Consider the following 17,660-nt stretch of genomic DNA (forward strand, 5'->3'; position numbering starts at 1 on the left):
CCTCAAATTGTATCCACGGCTATTACCATGTAATAAAAGGCTAGTACTTTTTCAAGTGTTAAATAACAACCAAGTTCTAAATGTGGTTCATGAGTAGAGATTCACAGTTACTCAACTGTATCAAATCAAAGTCCAATAGTCATTCTTTAGACCAACAATATGAGAGGTAAATGTCCTATCTATGGCATAATCCTTTGGTCTACATCAATAATATCTAGTTAGTAATACAATGTTCTAAAGCAGATCTGTACAAGAGAGAGGATGTGAGCCACGTGTCATTTTAAAAAGTCCAGTATCTACATTAAAAAAACAAAAATATACACGTGAAATTGTTTTATTTGATATAATCTATCCAAAGGATTATCACTTCAACCTATCACCAATATGAAAGCATAACTGTGATACTTTACATGATCTTTTTATGCTAAGTCCTCAAAATCCACACTGTAGTTTCCATTCACCACACACCTCAGTTTGTCCCCATTCTAGCTCCAGGGCTCAGCAGCCAGATGCACCTGATGACTACCACACGAGAGAGCAGAGGTCTGGAGTTCTAACCTAATGCTCAATGTTCTGTGAATTAGAATCAAAGAATCAGCGTGGAAAGTAAATGAAAAGATGAAAAACCCCTTTTCTGAATGAATCAATTGAGTCATGGAGACTACTCTGGCTTGCCTGGGATCACATAGGTAAATGCAAGCCAAACAGGGCTTTCTGATTCTGAGTTTCATTCTACTGCACAAAGGGCAGGGTGTGCCAGCCAAGGCTCCACAGTCAATGCCCCGAAAGCAGCAGTCAAGGAAGCCGTGGGCTAATCTGCTGCAAAGGACCTCTTGAAAACTCTAAAAAAACAAAGAGGTCACGTTAGCGCCCAAGGTATGTCCGACCTGAGCCATGGTGTTTGTCGTCACCACACAGGCATGCGACAGATGAACAATGAACGGAAGCTTGACGAAGAATCGGCGCATGGGAAGTAAGGCGCGGAATGCGCCACCGACTGCCGGAAGAACAGACAAGTCTGTCTTGGAAGGAGAACAGCCAGACTGTTCCTTGAAAGTGAGAACAGCAGCGCTTCTTTAGACATGTCCTCAGCAGGGACCAGGCCCGGAGGGCATCGCTCACGGCAGAGGGTCAGCGGGATAGAGGACGACCGTGGACTCGCGGGAATGCCACACTGGTTGCAGCAATGGGCCTCAGCCTTCCGGCCGGTGCACAACAACACAAGGCCAGACAGTGTTTGTTTTGTTACCCACAGGGCCACTGTGAGTCAGGACCAACTTGATGGTACCCAGCAACATGGTTGTAGCAATAATTCCAAGAGATTTTTTAAAAAAGAGGTTGTGTGTTTTTCTTAGGATCCTTTCATTCAATTGAAGCTACAATGCTTTTCACAAAAATGCATGGCATTAATTTGTAGGAGGAAAAAGTAACCTTCGTATAAGCCATACACTATCGGCTGTCTATAACTGTAATCAAATGTTTATGGTCAGAATGCATTTGGAAGAAAACACTAAAGTTGGCAGAGCTACCATAGTGTGTAATGCACGAATATCATATTCTGCGTCTAAGGTCAGAAAATATGAGCATGGACTGGGAAAGTTCACGGCATGCAGATAACACGGTTGACTATCTGCTCGTTGCTCTGTGAAATGACCCCTTCTCTTACAAAGAAAAAAAAAGGTTTCTGTCCCAGGTGGCAATGGTTTGCTTCTAGAAACCCTCTCAAATCTTGGCATCATGAAGATTTATCCTGCCTTCTGTTAAGGTCCTCCCAACACAGTGATCGAGCTTGCTATCCCTGCCTTGCTTAGGCCCTCTGGAGGCCAATCTGCTAAGTAGAGTTGAGTACCTTAAAATGTCATATTGGTAGACAGGTCCTCCTGCTTCACTCAGCAAACAGGGGTGGTTTTTCGAGCTTGCTTAGATCTAATCATGATGCGCAGGCTGCTGCACACTGGTCCTTACCTGCCATTGTTGTTGCTATGTTGTAGCTGTTGGCACGTTCTGTTCTACACTATGTCGTCTCTGGAAGCTTCGAGTAACAGAACCAGGACCACAGTGTTAGCTCAAGAGCACGGTGCGCCAGTACACCTTTGCCCACCTGTCCACGACACGTTCCATGCTTAGAGAATATTTGATTTGGGTCACGGTCTTTGGGCATATTTAGCATTAGATGAAAATTCTAATCTATTACCTACAGATAATTAGGTGGGGTCAAAATAATATTTTGTTTGGCGAGTGGCGCTGAGGGAGCTTTGTGGGAAAGGTGTAGCATCACGCAGAGGAAAAGAAAACAAAACTGATTGGCACCCCTCCGCTCAGCCCAGGGTGTTTCTCATCGGTCCCCCAGCTTCCCCTGCTTGCCTACGGGAGGGGCAAAGAGCTTATCTGGGAACACCCGTGGTTAACTGGAAAGAGCTGTTGAGAAATAAGGTATTAAGAAAGAGCGATCCTTAAACAGGTAAGTGGTCTCTAAATGCTTTAATTCTTACACTCAATTTGAGCCTCCTCTGGATTAATGACCGGTTGAAAAATTCTCCGTGAATGTTTAATTATAGCCAGGTTTCCAGGGCTTCGCCTTGCCTCGTGGCTTTGACATGTGCTTATTTACCCGGTATGTTATTTCCTTGGACTACACGCAATGCGAACCACAATTGCTGAGTCATCCAGAAGATCTTGATTTGTCAGATCATTGATCATTTTACCAGTGAGATCACTGCTTTCCCAAATGTGTATAAAGAAATGGCTTTACATACATTAAAGAGTAAATATATATAATTCAATGTGCAACTTAACATAGGATATTGAACGCGCCTGTTTCTTCTTCTAAAATGGATTTATCACTAACTGTACTTTTTGCCATTAGCAACACCCTGTCCAATCTGTAAGGGATCTCTCGAGTGGTTAGATTAAGAGCACATCTCATGTTACTAAAATGTAGGGCACACGATGACCCTTCCCGGCGGCGGCGTTCTTTGGGGGTGCGGCAGGGGAGGCTGGGAGAAACGAGAAGCTAATAACGATGAACACAGCATAAAGAAAATGTTTTATAACAGATTGTGAGGATGACTGTACAACTCATGATGTGACTGGACTATTGAATTGTATGATATGTGACCAAAAAAAAAGATAGCCCTTCCTTTTCTATCAGCAAAGTTGAAATGCAATCTCTTAAATTAAAAAATATATATTCTCACGTAAAAATCCATCCTCAAGTAGTCAGCTGAGCAGAACTATTCTGACTCTGTCCCTGCCTGAGTTTACAGGGGTGGAACACAGGATTCATTGTGATTACAACTCCCAATCTCACTGTTCCTCTAAATGGGGAACAAGTGCTCACCATGTCCTTAAAGTGGAGAAGCCCTATCCTCCGGGAGGAATGAAATACTCAAGATATGGGACTGTTACAAATTACACACATCCACTACAAGGTGGCTTCAAAGAAGCCCTCGGAAAAATCCCGTTACCTTTTCATCCTATCTTCTCATGTAGCCCCTTGTATTTATAAATGAATCTTATATACAAGAACAATGTCAATATATTAGAGCTCACAAATTCAAAATTATATAAAAAACAATGAACAATATGTATGTTATAGTCTTGGTTTACAACATTTTAGCAAAAATATAGCCACTCGTGGGCTTTAAGCTGTTTCACTGAGTAAAGGAGTCTGCAAAACTCTCAGAGAGTCTGTTGGGAAGAGAACAGACTTCTTCGGATGCCTGTGAGAGAGAATAAGGTGCAAATCTGTAAAATTTGGTCGAACATTAATAAAAGATAAAAACAGTATTAATACAGTACGGAAGAATATACAGTTTCTTATAGATGAACTGCTTTCCAACATTTCTCATTTTTGGACTTAAATCAAATGCTAGAGTGTCCACTGGATGTCACTGAAGTCCGCAGGGTCTCCCAGGCCCCCTTCTGCTTCAAAGTAATTCATGAAAGCAGCCATGGCCGTCTCATCGTTATCACACAGGGCATCGAAGTCCAGCTGGGCACCATCGTCTACCAAATTGAAATACAAGCCTGTGTAAGTGAAGGTGCTTCATAAAGTCAGGTTTGCACACATCTGAAGGCTACGAACTGATTATCATCAAAAATGACAAAGTATCATGGATTTTTTAGGGTCAATTATATGTCTTAAGTGGTAGAAGCCTGGTAAATCTTAAAATGGGTCATCTATTTTTATAAACATTTACTTTCAAGTAAATTGTCCTTGTGGCTAGGGTTTGGACAGAGAAGAGTTTTAATCGGCCTTGTGGGGGAAAAAGTCAACGGAAAAAAGAAGATGGAGACAAAAACATCATCTTCCAAAAATTTGAAATATTCTGGTAAAAGGGAGTTATCCAGAGTTTTAAAAATGGAAAACGGAAATAAGGAACCCTAGAACGAGAGTTCAAGTCAGAGGCCAGCAATTCTACAAATGCGAGTGAAACCACGGACACAGGTTAAGCGACGTTCCTAGACATCTTGAAAGGGCCGGCGAATTGAGATGATTGGTATATAGTTCCCTGTGAAGCTGATATCCAGGTTCCTGCTAGTTCCTTGATTCTCTTCAACCTGCCTCTGTGGTAGAGCAGTTCCTACCAGGTCTGGGGCTGCAGGATGATGCCCCGTCATCTTATTCCATTGAAGTGTACGTAAGTATCATTAAGATGAGTGGTTACATCTGAAATGCGTAATGATGCGCACCCTTTAAAAATCCTTGAGAAGGGAAATTCTTGCGAGTAGACTCCCCCTCCCCCCCCCACTAGATACAGGTATCTTCGTTTGTTTTTACTCTTATTTTCCTTTTATTCTTTAAGTTGTGGGTCTTTAACATTGCCCCGATCTGAACCAGGTACTAGGTGAGTGTTTAATGAAAAGTCCATCCATGAACAGACATAACACACATTTAAAAATAAAAGTGTGCTTATTCTTCTATAGCATTCTAAGTGTTAAAAAAAATCACAAGTTTTAAAGCTGCGTGAGCCTCTAGCAAGCTCCGGTGCGTGCGGATGTCGGATGTCGCGATTAAGGACCTTGGCCGGCAGGTGACCAGGAGCACTTACTGAGGAGCGGCTCGGGGCTGTGCAGGGCCACGGGGCTCCCGCTCCGCCTCGGAGCTTCCGGCTGCCCTGTTTCGGGACTGAGTGGGATCCTCTCCTCACCCGACACCTGGAAAGACAATCCAAAGAATGGGCAGTGAGGAGGCTCCCACCCGAGGCCACGGCACCCCTTCTGCCACGAGAATACGGCGGCTCTCTTGTTGAACTACTGCTGTGGGAGCGTGGAGTCTCAGATCACTTCGCCCGACTTGTAGGTTTGTCTCTACACGAATGCCAGGCTGGTTAAATCTGCAGTCAGTAGCTAGACGGTAATGTTTTAGGGTTAGGGCAGGGGAGGCGGGGCTGGGGTGGGGTTGGTGTGGGATGGGGCGCTAGTACTCATGAGAACAGGAATGAAGAAAAGGAATTGTGGCAATGATTGCCCGACTTTTTTAAAAGCTTGGTTTATTTATTTTTTAAATCATTTTATTGAGAGCTCATATAACTCTTATCACAATCCATACATCCATCAATTGTGTAAACTCAAAACATTTGCTTTCCACTTAAGCCCCTGGCATCAGGTCCTCATTTTCCCTCCTCCCTCCTCTCTCCCCCCTCCCTCATGAATCCTTGATAAATTATAAATTATTATTTTGTCATATCTGCCCGGCATTTTTTAAACACATTTAAACCATTGAAATACCAGGCACGAGAACTAAATGTCAATAAAACTGTAAAAAAAACAAGTAAGTAAATAAAATAAAAATCACCAACTGGCCAGAAAGATTTCATTCATTTTTTCATAGGAGAGCTTCTTCCCCCTGAAGAAGCAGTTCATCTACTCTTCGTTTTATCGTTCATTCACTTAGCGAAAATTATTACTTTTAGTACATGCATGTGCACTTACATTCCTGCAGCTGGCCGGGAGAGCTTCTTTCATCAGATCTGTTGGACTCGAACCACCAAGTGATGAAGCAGCCTGTAACCTTTAAACGGTCATACAAAAACCTGTTTGTTTCCATGATCGATTTTCAGAAGGAAATGTTATTTTTTGAAGATGTAATAATCTGATAAGTACAGCGATGAGCTTGAGGAAGAGTATTATTAGCAGTGTTCAGAGTTAGGTTGGTCTGGGTAGTGGTGACACCCTGGGCTGCGGTCCCCATGATGGGTGGTTAGGAACCACCAGCGGCTCCGCGGGAAACAGGCTGGGCTTTCTACTGCCCCAAACAGTTACACTCTCAGAGCCCACAGAGGGTGGCGATGAGTCAGCATCGACTCGATGGCAGTCAGTTTGGTTTGGAGACTTATTTCTGGTCTTAAGATATTGTAAAACACACCGTAGTAAATAGGAAAAAAACAAAAAAACTGGCGTAAAAGTCCTTCAGTGGGTTGTGCTGTCTGTCTTAATACAGGGGCCTAGTGGTGCCCGGCTGAAGCACTTTAGTGCTAACTGAAAAGTTGCTGGTTCAACCAAGTTCATCTTCTGACACATGACTCTCATCCGATTACTTCCCCGGTCAGAAATCTGCTTGTAAGTGCCTGAGCTACGTGACATCACCTTTGTTAAAACTCCCCATTGCTCCCCAACTTCCTCCCTCTCCTTGTGCCCGGAAACCATCCCGCCTTCTCCCGCCCATCTCCACAGCTACGCTGAGGTTCGTTCACACATAAGGGAGCCTCAATAAATAGAATTAAGAGCTAATAGAGTTTTTTCACGACATGCTTTTTGGAGCCCTCTCCTCTTAATGCCCTTCTGACGTCCTAAGAAGCCCTGGGGGTGTAGTCGTGACGCATCGGGCTGCCAACCACCAGGTCAGCAGTTTGAAACCACCAGCCACTCCTCTGGAGAAGGACGCAGCGTTCTACAACTCTCACGAGTTACGGTGTTGGAGGGACCGGTTCTACCCGGCCCCAGAGCATCACTGTGAGCAAGGAATCAACTGGATGCAAGGGAGAACATTGTTGTTGTCGTTAGGTGTCGTTGAATTGGTTCGGACACATAGCAACACTTAATGTACAACAGAAGGAAATCAATACCGCCAGGCCGTGGGCCAGCCTCACCATTGTTACGTTTGAGTCTGTTGCTGCAGCCAATTCCTCTCATGGGGGGTTTACTTTTTCCCACTGACCTACTTTACCAAGCAGGACAGCCTTTACCAGGGACTGGTCTCTCCTGGTAATGTGTCCCTATCCGTAGCATTATCGTGGGCATCCTAAGGCTACCCAGCTACCAACATGTGGCTTCATTTCTGCTAACCTTCATATGCTCCTCCAGATCCACTGAGGTTTTTTGTTCCCTAATGATTGACAATGATAAAAATCTTCCCACTAGAAGAAAGCTTGGATCATATTCTCAAAGCTAGTACAGGATCAACTATCAAAATGTAAGAACTACAATTTTAATAAGATAGTATATAATACTATCCATTCCACATATTAAGTCTTGTGAGGAGGTGAAAGTACATGATGGATCATATATGAGTTTATGTATGTGTTGGTGCATGTTTTAAATACTTTCCATACTTAGAGTGCACCGCACATGGTAATTATCCAATACTGTATAAAAACCACATAGGCAGACTTTATGGCACATGATAAATGTCTGACTGGTGACATTTTCAGTTAATAGGGTGTTTTTTTGAACTTTACTTAAAGATACAAATAAATTCAAGCTGTAAAAACAAGGTTGAAAATAAGGAAGCACACAATTCTCTCCTTTTCTAGACCTCTCCCCAATGTCAACTAGCCCAAATAAACTGCTGTATTTCAGATTGCAGTCTCAGATCACTTTCCCCCCCGATTTCCAAATCCCGAGCCCTCGGGAAATGGAAAGATTTCCCATCATTTATTTGGCAGCATAATATGACTAGCTCTGCCCTGAGCAGAATCCGACCTTGACTGATGTGAGGCAACAGATAATTGTTTGCTTTAGTCCTACTTTGCCCCACCCGAGGAACCCGGATGGTGTTGTGGGATATGCTAACTGAAAGGTCATCAGTTCAAAACCACCGGCCATTCCAGCAGAGAAAGATGAGGCTTTCTATTCTCATTAAGAGTTACAGTCTCAGAGCCCTTCTGGGGCAGTTCTACCGTGTGCTGTAGGGTCCTCTGCGTGGGAAGCAATTCAATAGCTGTGAGTTTGAGTTTTGTTCTTTGTCCCATTATGTACATTTACATATTTTATTCCAGAAATATCTTAAAGATTTTTTTTACTATGGAATCGTGCAATCTCACACACATACACCACATAACTTCAATCAAATCCGCAAACACTTCTCATTACAAACCTTGATTGCTGGTATATTTGTTCATCAGGTGCTGCCAATGATGTAGCTACTGAGTTTATTCTAAAACACTACCTAAATTCCCAAATAGATTCTGACCTCAAAACATAACTAGTCCCAAGGATTTTAGATGAGAGATTATGGACCTGCACATACCCATAAACACACACATATACATTATTATTTTTTCTTAATACAAATGTGATATACACACTATCCTGTGTTTCTGTGCTTTTCATATTTCCCATGTAATGTAAAGATCATTTTATAGAGCTATCTTGCGCTTAAAGGCCTTTGAGCACTCCACTGTCTGAATATTCTGGAACCAGTTTTTACCGTGATAAATGTTCACAGCACTGCTATAAACAATGCAGCAGTGAACAGCCTTGTTCCTGTACATTTGTACAATCGTGTAAGAGTGTTCACTCCTGGTGTAAACTTGATGAGTCTAAGACTATGGACACATGTTTTTTAACAGATAGTATCTAATTGCCCTGAAAACTGCTTTCAGCAATTCATACTTCCACAGTTTAAGAAATTTTGTTTTCTCACATTCTCAACATCACTGAATATTACCAAACTTTCAAGTCTCTGATAATTGTCTAAGTGAAGAAAAAGTATCTCATTGTTTATTTATTTGTTAAATACCTTTACTGGGGGCTCTTACATCTCTTATCACAATTCATACATTTACCCAGTGTGTCAAGCCCATTTGCACATAGCTGCCATCTTCATTGTCAAAGCATTTTCTTCCAACTTGAGCCCCTGATATCATCTCCCCATTTCTTCCCCCTCCCTCTCCTGCCTGCCCTCTCGCACGAACCCTTGATAAGTTACAGATTATTATTCTCATTGTTTATTATGTGTGTGTATGTGTGCGTTTGTATTTAAAACAATGAGTGGAGTTGAGCAAATTTCCTTGGCCACGTTTTTCTGTTCATGTCTGTCCAACTATTTAAATTGCATAATTTTTAAAAACTGCTTAATGAAACTCTGCATATATTAAAATAATTAGCATGTTTATCCTATGAGCTATCTCTGTTTTTCTTAGGTGATAATTTACCTTTGAATGTCTTGATAGGGTTGCTATGAGTTAAGCTGCAGCAGTGGGTTTGGTTTTGGTTTAGTTGTGTCGTGGCTATCGTTATGCTTAAATTGGAATTTTCATAGAATCAAATTTGCCAATGTTTTCTTAATGAATTATGGGTTTGCATGATGCTTACAAAGGGCTTTCCAAGCTAAGATTATAAAAATCCATCGCTCTAAATGATTTAACAACAACAATCCATATCTCTTGCTTTGAAATTCTTTTATAGTTTTTCATGTTGAAATATTTTATTTACCTGGAATTTTAGTAAATAATATGGTTGGAATTTACCTTTATATTTTCCTTCAGATAGCTACATATTTTTTGCTACATACTTATTATAATGCCATTTATTGAAAATCCATTTCTCTCTGCTGATTTAAGATTCCACTTTTACCATATGATAAATTTCCATATGTATTTGAGTTTATTTCTGAACTCTAGTCCTTTCTATTAATTTATTGATTAAAATGTTTTGGAAGTTTATCATGCATTTCAATGTCCGATTGAGTTAGTCTCACCTGAGTACTTTTGCTTTTCAGAATTTCCTTAGGTATTCCAATATGATATGCATTATATTGTCAGATAAAAAAACCCAAATGCATGGCAGTACATGGAATTCCTATGTTAGTTTAGGAAACATTGATAACCTTACAATGCTGAATCTTCCCATTGAAAAATAAACTATATATAGAAAGTTACTCAAGTTATCTAGGTTATAACATTGTGGCACTTTAAAATTTGTGCTTTTTAAAAAAATAGTTCTTAAAAAATAGTTCTTATAAATTTTATAAATGTTTTCTGTCCTTTTTACGTGGGAAGTTTTCTTCAATTATATTTATGAACTGGTTATTTTTGCATTTAGAAACACTCCTGACTTTTGTGCACAGGTTTTGTACACATGTAAATGGCTTTGCTTGTGAGAATATTAGTGACAATAAAACATTACCGTTGTAAATCCAGAAATTCATGTGCAATATCTGTTCCAGTGCTTCCAGCCCCAAGGACTGTCCCAGAAGGCATCGCAGGTCCATCCCTACAAGACTGCCTTGAAGAGGCTGCAAAGAACAAAAAGAAAATGACAACCGAGCATTTTAAAGAACACAGGAATGTATTCAATAGCTTTCATTTCCAGTTTGCTTCCCATTTCCTCCTTAAAAAAATAGATTAGCCCCATCCTAAACTGTCAGAAGGTGCTCACCCCTGTGTTACAAACAGACATGGTTCTAAGATATTTAATGAAGAGGTGATATGACTCAAACGCCGGTAAAGTCATTTGAGAGTTAGTTCAGTCTCTTCCTACTTTATTCTCTGTCCTGAGGCCAGAGAAACACAAACTTTTATTTTTACTTTTGCACGTAATATGTGAGTTAGTTAAAGTTTATTGTGTCAACCTGACACATGTGGGATTAATTGAAGGGCAGAGAGATAAGTGACTCAGGGAGCCTCGCCTTTCTAGTTCTTGGATCTCTTGCTTTGTGATGGTCTGACCAGGGTGCAGCTGCCTTAACCAGTTCCCTGCTTCAGCTGGCAAGGCTCACTTCCTGCAAGACATCCCTGAGGAGAAGCCACATGGACCTACCCCGATATAGCCCTGGGTGCTGGAGCAGCCGTGTGGAGACCCCTGCCAGTGCTGAGATGCTTACACATTCACTGACTCAGCTTTCCTCCTGCAGTCGGCATCACAGTGTGTATTTTGTGAGATGGAGGAGGACTTTGGGGATTGGTGTCAGACATATGGGTTAATGTTGGACTTGCGGGCTTGGGCAGCACTGGGTTAGGATGTTTCCTTGATGTGCATTTAACTTTTATATAAAACTCTCTTATACATGAGTTTCTGTGGATTTGTTTCTCTAAAGTACCCAGACTAACACAATATGTTAATGCATTCTTGTGGAGACAAATTAACTCAGGTAAAATAAAAAGCCTTCCTAAATGTTTTCCATTACGTGGACAGACAGCTGTATACTGGGTGCAGTAATGGATAAGGAGTCATCCTAAATGAAACGCGAATCCTGCTTTTGAACGACTCACCATAGTGGAGAGCCAGTCAAATGAATAACTAATTGCAAAACCAAATGCCAGTGCTGTCGATTCCGCCTCAGATGGACCCAGTCCCACAGAGCAGAGGTGCGCGTTTGGTTCCTCAGACTGTCATGTGTACTGAGGTGACTGCGCCACCGCTGAGGAAGGGCTGGTGGGGTTTCTGGCATTTCATCTGGGCTACTGTCTTCCTTTCGGACTTGGTCTCTTACAAGTCTAACTGAAGTTGGGACTCCGGGAGCCCACCCCACAGAAGGGGTTTCAATTTCAACTTAAAATTGCCAAGAAATAGTAACTTAATAATGATGATGTCTCTTCCATCGTAATACAGATCAGTCCTAAGGCTTCCCCCTTCTAAGACTGTGCTTACCTTCTGATGATTGAGAACCACAAGGCAGCAGCAACGATGCTTTGCCACTCTCGCCGTGCCTCCTAGAATTAAGACACACCACGGGTGATTTTTTTTTTAAGGTGAAAGAAATTAAGCTCAACAATTAAGCTCTCTCTGTATTAGATTTATCAATTCTCTACCTACTTCTATTTTATGTTTTTCAAAAATCAAATAGCATAATGTATATAACAATAAAGGCTCTGTTGGTATCATTATCAGTAGAAATATTTATGATACTGCAATATTACAGTAGTGATCATGCTAAAATAATGGCAGATCTTATTCCCCCATCCCTACCTACTTAATCATGTCTTGGTCAATGACGTCCGGCTAATCTTTCCAAAACGCTAGGTGCCAAGTTGACAGTAACTGTCTTCTTGAAGTAATGTTACAACTTCAGGAGATATTGATACCTATCACATGCAGGCACCATGCAAGGCCCTGAACAAGTAGGAAGAGGTAATGGGCAGCTGCATCTCTGATTAACTGAGGATAACTTTTGAGTATGTTCTTACATGTAAATCACCCTTTTAATCATAATAACTTACGTTTTAAATTTATGTTTATATTGTAAAGAATTTAACCTTGTCCCAAAAGAAGTCTAGTCTTTGATTTCGAAAGTCTTTGATTTTTGTTGTTGTAGCTGTTAAAAAATCATTTTTGGGGGGCTCTTACAGCTCTTATAACAATCCATACATCAACTGTATCAAGCACATTTGTACATGTTTCCATGATCATTTTCCAAACATTTTCTTTCTACTTGAGCCCTTGGTATCAGCTCCTCTTTTTTCCCCGTACCTCCCTCACCCTCCCACACTTGTGATCCCTTGATAACTTATAAATTATTTTTATTTTCATATTTTACACCATCCGCTGTCTCCTTTCACCCACATATCTGTTGTTTTTCCCGCTGGGGGGAGGGGTGGTGGTGTGTTGTACGACGATCATTGCGATCAGTTTCCTCTTTGAAAGGTTTTCTTTAAGCCCTTGGAACACCATCCCTTATAGGAGGGTCTTTGTTTAGGGAACACTAAAAAACCTCTCTGCGCTCTGCTCTGTTCTAGGTGCTTTTAAGGTATAACTTTGTTTATGGTGGGGATTCTGACAGGGGCTCGTCATCTTCAGAGCTAGTTGGCCATGGGGAGTCAACAAAGAGTCTGAATACATTCAACCACGTGAGGTTCCCTGGTTGCCAGCGCTCCGTGTGTATTGTCACACAGCAATTCTGAGCACATAAAGCAAACTTTTAGTTAATTATAAGAACTAAAGCCAATTAATTTAAATAAATGGATTACACAAAAAATGTTTCTCAAGTGATCTAAGTCCAGAGTTTTAATGGTTTAACAAGATGAGAAAAGAGGAACAAAGATTATTCAGTTTACATTAACATGAAAGTATTAACAACAAAAAGAAAATTACTTACAAAACTAAAGTGTTGACTGACACAATATATTCCAGTTCTTTGGTCCAAGGATTTGTGAAACTAAACCATTGGCTTTTTAAAGTTACAAAAGACCCATCTTTTGCTCTGAATTTGTAGCAATCTGTAAATATTTTCTCTTTACTCTGTAGAACTTAACAAGAAAGGATAACAATCAGCATACCAGTCTCCACTATAAAAATCAATCCCGTAAAGATTAATTCATGCTTCTGATTTCACTGGAATGAGAAATTAAGAGTTGAAGCTGCTCTGAAGAACAAACGTGCCCCGCCCAACGCATACCTGCTTTGTGCTTGCCAGTCAGATGGCCACAGTCATCCTGATGGAAGTACTCATAACAAGAAGTCCCCAGAAGCTCCTGAGGCAGATAGCCTAAAATGGCTGTCACCCTGGTTTTAAGATAGGAAATAAAAGTCAACGGTGGTGAACTCTCTCTCAGAATACCACAGACCCTTCGGGGGGATGCGGTCACTCTGGGGATCCACTTGAGAGCAGTGGGTTGCTTTTCAGTTTCTTTTCCTTTCTTTGAATAGGTGGCTGGGACTGAGGGAAGGTGGCAAGGGGAGGAGTAGGTAACCCCAGTGCATCACTGGAGTCTCTGAGGTTCCCTTGAGCTGCTCTTGGTCCAGACTGGAGCTGCAGAACAGAATGAACACCCAGGCAAGAGGTTAAACCTCGGCCCTGAGTATGCTCTGACCACCATCCGCTGGGGCAACTGTGACCATGGGTCATGCCCAGGTTCTGAGCTATTGGTTGAAAAATATTATATAAGTCTACATTTTTGCTTGGACAAAATCACATGTCTATGTCCTTGTTTCTTTTACATTTTTATTTCTTGTCGTGAAAGCTAAAAAACAAAACCCAGCTACTGAGCCATATCTTTTAATAGCCTTAAACATCCTATTGAACTCTAATCATTATGCCATGGAAATGTTTACCTTTGATCCACATACACAAATTTTCCGTTCACCGTAAACCTCGTTACAAATTCAGTTGGTTTGACTTTGATCTCGCCGCTGTGCTGAGGGACAATGGCTGGGTGCAATCTGCCAATGGCAACGAGGCAAGTAAAATGACTGCTGTCTTTCTTGGGGTCCCTGTCTTCTTCCAGCCCAACGAGATCTGGAGGCCAGCTTCTCAAGTAGCCAGTGCAGTAGACAGTATAGAATTTCCTATGTTCTAATTCAGAAGTAAAGAAAAAGAAAGGCATATGAACCATTATAAATCGATACTTAAATCTATTGCATTGGTATTTATAAGTTATAGTTGTACTACAAAATGCTACTTACATAAATATGGTAAAATATGAAAAGGAACTAGCATCATGCATTGAAAAGAAAGGTAAGTCTCGTTCATTCTATTTAACGACTTGCTCTTTACTGAGTGCTTTCCCCCAAGAACTCAGCCGTATGCACTGTACAGAAAAACTGACAGATTGCTGTAATTTAGGTCTCAGCTGGTCTATGGATTGATATATCTCCTAGTCAACTTTTCAATTACAGTATCGGATAAGCTGCAGAAAAAAGCTCAAACTTCAAGACTTAAACTTCATGCCCTCTTGCTCGTCACCACAAAGATGGTTTATTAAAATGTTATATTAGAGTTTATATACAAAATTGAATCACCACTCTGGATATATTCTTAAATTTCTTACTTTAGGATTTACACCAATTATAGTAGACTACAGGAAGATTTTAGAAAATGCTTTGGGAAATTTGTCATAAGAGACACAAAAATAAAATGACTCAAAAATTCTCCCTTTTCAGAAAAATCAGAAGTAATTTAATCTCAACTAATGAAAGGAAAAAGCTTGTCCAACAAGGCTAACCCACATAATAAAAAGTTGAAAATAATCCATATTCAAATATTAGGATACACTTAGGAAGACAGTGAGATACCGCACAGGCATTAAAGATGGGCAATTTACAGATTATGGCAATCCACGGTACATAAGTACTTTAGAGGTTAAAAAGTAAGGGGAGGGGCCTGATTACAATTACTTAAAACCATTGTTTGCAAAAAGATTTAGAAAGGACCAGGATATTCATTAATTTAAGATGGCACTTTGGGGTAAGTGTTATAAAATTAACCAACCTTTCAACAAAATGTTCTTAAGATCGAACGGACTACCTTGTAAGACAGCAATGAAAAATAATAGCAAAGATTTATTTTTGAAAAACACCTCTCTGTGCCATGTTCTGTCCTAAGCGCTTTACAGGTATAACTCCTTCATCTTCGTAGCAGTGCTGTGAGCTGTTCTAACAGTGTCCCCACTTTCTCAGGGGACTCGGAAGGTCATAGCTGGCCAAGGGTGGAGCTGTGCTTGTTGCTGAGTGTCACCACGGAGGATGCCTGACCAGGAGGTGTCTGGGCTATGGCAGGATGGAGTGAGCACAGAGGCGCTCTGGCTCAGCCAGTACAGACACTGAGAGGCCGGAGAACAGCGAGGGCTGGTTTGAAGCATAGACTGTGGTGGGAAATGGCTGAAGACTAACGCAGGGAACGGTTCGTTAGGTCTTTACCCTCAACAACTAACAGACATCACACTCCCACGGTTCTCAGATGCCGAAACCACAAATGCCTGCAAGTGAATTCACTGCCTCTTCCAATGCCCGCTCCAGTCACTATGCCCTTGTTCAATGGCACCACCATCAACCAAGGCAGTCACATTGTTTCAAGTCTGGAAATCACTCCAGACCCCTGCCCTTATCTCACCCCTACTATTCAAAATATCTTAAAGGAATTAAAGTAGGATAAGCATAAACACAAGGTGTTCACTCATATCCACAAAATAGTGGTCGCAAATGAAAAGGTTGGCACACAGGGGTTGGCATTTCTGAAGGCGTTTGCACGCACATTTCCACGCGATACTGACTAAACATCTGCAATGGAAGTGAACATTATATGATCCACGCTCACCTCTCAGACTCACTGCCACGGCATCGATTCCAGCTCAAAAGGATGGAATATCAAAATAAGGTTTTTCTTTATAAATGGAATGCTATTCCACAGACTCCAGCGTTTTTCTTTTGAGTCCTTTCCTACAGGGAGGTCCCCACTTAAGTTTCCAAATTAAAGTCCCTCACTTCTCACCTTGAACATTTATTCAGTTGGTAAATTTCTAGTTGAAATGATGTAATTCCATCCATGGCAATTCATTTGATCAATTACTAAAGTTAAGGAAGGGGAAGAAAAGTTCCCATAAAAAATTCTTGTCCTAATTTTTTAGATCTTATCGTGAGTCATGGACCCCAACCTTTGCCAAAAGCTAAACCCTGTCTTTACATCGTTACCCAGGGTAGATTCAAGTATAATTTGTTCCATGATTTTAAAAAAGGAACAAAATATCAATACCCCCGCTGCATTAATTTATAGAACACCTTTTCAAAATCCTTTATGATATTTTCCCTCAACAAGTCATAGGCTGGTCTCTCCACCTGGAAGCTTGCTCTCTTGGTATAAATTCTTACAGAACCAACACCAAACTTGCTGCCAGCCAGTCAATGCTGACTCACAGGGGCATGCTATGGGCTTCCGACCATCATTATTTATGGGAATAGAGAGCCCGGTCTTTCTCCTACAGAGCTGCCGGTGGGTTCAAACTCTCCACCATACAGATCGCAGCCCATCGCATCACCACTGCACCACCAGGCAGACCCTAATGAATGTAGGACAAGAACAGTAGGAGAGAAGCGATCACAGGGAACACCGGTCACTAGTGGGGAAAGGCCGAAGTGAGACAGGAAGACGTGAACAGGAAGCTAATAAAGGGCGAGTTTTCTGGCAAAATGCCTCTCTGAGAAGTGAAGCGGAGTCTTGGGGGCATCCTGAAGTCATGGTGGCATAAGGTTATGCGTGGGACAGCTAACCACAAAAGTCAGCAGTTTGAAACTACAAGCCACTCCATGAGAGAAAGATGAGGCTTTCTACTCCCGTAAAAAGTTAACAGCATCAGAAACCCACAGGGGCAGTTCTACCCTGTCCTATAGGGTCATTACGGGTCAGAATCAACCCAATGGCAGTGAATTTTGGCTTGAGTGTTTTTTTGGGGAGGAAAGTAAAACAGGAGGCTCAGGATTGTTCTGGGCAGAGGAAATCATGCTTGGCAAAGTGGAGGGTCAGAGAACCGGAGGAAGGCTCACGGAGAGGGAGTGACACAGTGTCTTCAACGCAGACTCAAACACAGCAACAATTGTGAGGCTGGTGCAGACCAGGTAGTGTTTCATCCTGCCGCGCATAGGGTTTCTATGAGGCAGGTAACAATAACATGATTGGGTCAAGGGCACTCCCCGCCAAACAAGAAAACCAACCCCACTGCCATCGAGTGACTTTTGGCCTGTCTTACTCAGGGTTTCTGAGACTGCACATCTCTGAGAGCAGC

At 41.5% G+C, this 17,660-nt stretch overlaps 1 protein-coding gene across 7 annotated transcripts in view; it reads right to left on the reverse strand.

The window, feature by feature from the left end:
- Nucleotides 1-2,466: 2,466 nt before the first annotated feature.
- Nucleotides 2,467-17,660, reverse strand: part of BMAL2 (basic helix-loop-helix ARNT like 2) — an 80,592-nt gene continuing 65,398 nt past the window's right edge. For all 7 annotated transcript variants that reach the window (XM_075551945.1, XM_075551942.1, XM_075551938.1 and 4 more), the window contains 8 exons: nt 14,218-14,458; nt 13,562-13,668; nt 13,262-13,412; nt 11,818-11,879; nt 10,354-10,462; nt 5,938-6,016; nt 5,055-5,160; nt 2,467-4,008 (listed from right to left, as the gene is read on the reverse strand). In XM_075551945.1, the coding sequence (XP_075408060.1) occupies nt 3,872-4,008; nt 5,055-5,160; nt 5,938-6,016; nt 10,354-10,462; nt 11,818-11,879; nt 13,262-13,412; nt 13,562-13,668; nt 14,218-14,458 (992 nt within the window). In that variant the 3' untranslated portion in view covers nt 2,467-3,871. The remainder of the gene's footprint in view (nt 4,009-5,054; nt 5,161-5,937; nt 6,017-10,353; nt 10,463-11,817; nt 11,880-13,261; nt 13,413-13,561; nt 13,669-14,217; nt 14,459-17,660) is intronic.

Source organism: Tenrec ecaudatus, chromosome 6 (genome assembly GCF_050624435.1).
Source record: "Tenrec ecaudatus isolate mTenEca1 chromosome 6, mTenEca1.hap1, whole genome shotgun sequence".
NCBI lineage: Eukaryota > Metazoa > Chordata > Mammalia > Afrosoricida > Tenrecidae > Tenrec > Tenrec ecaudatus.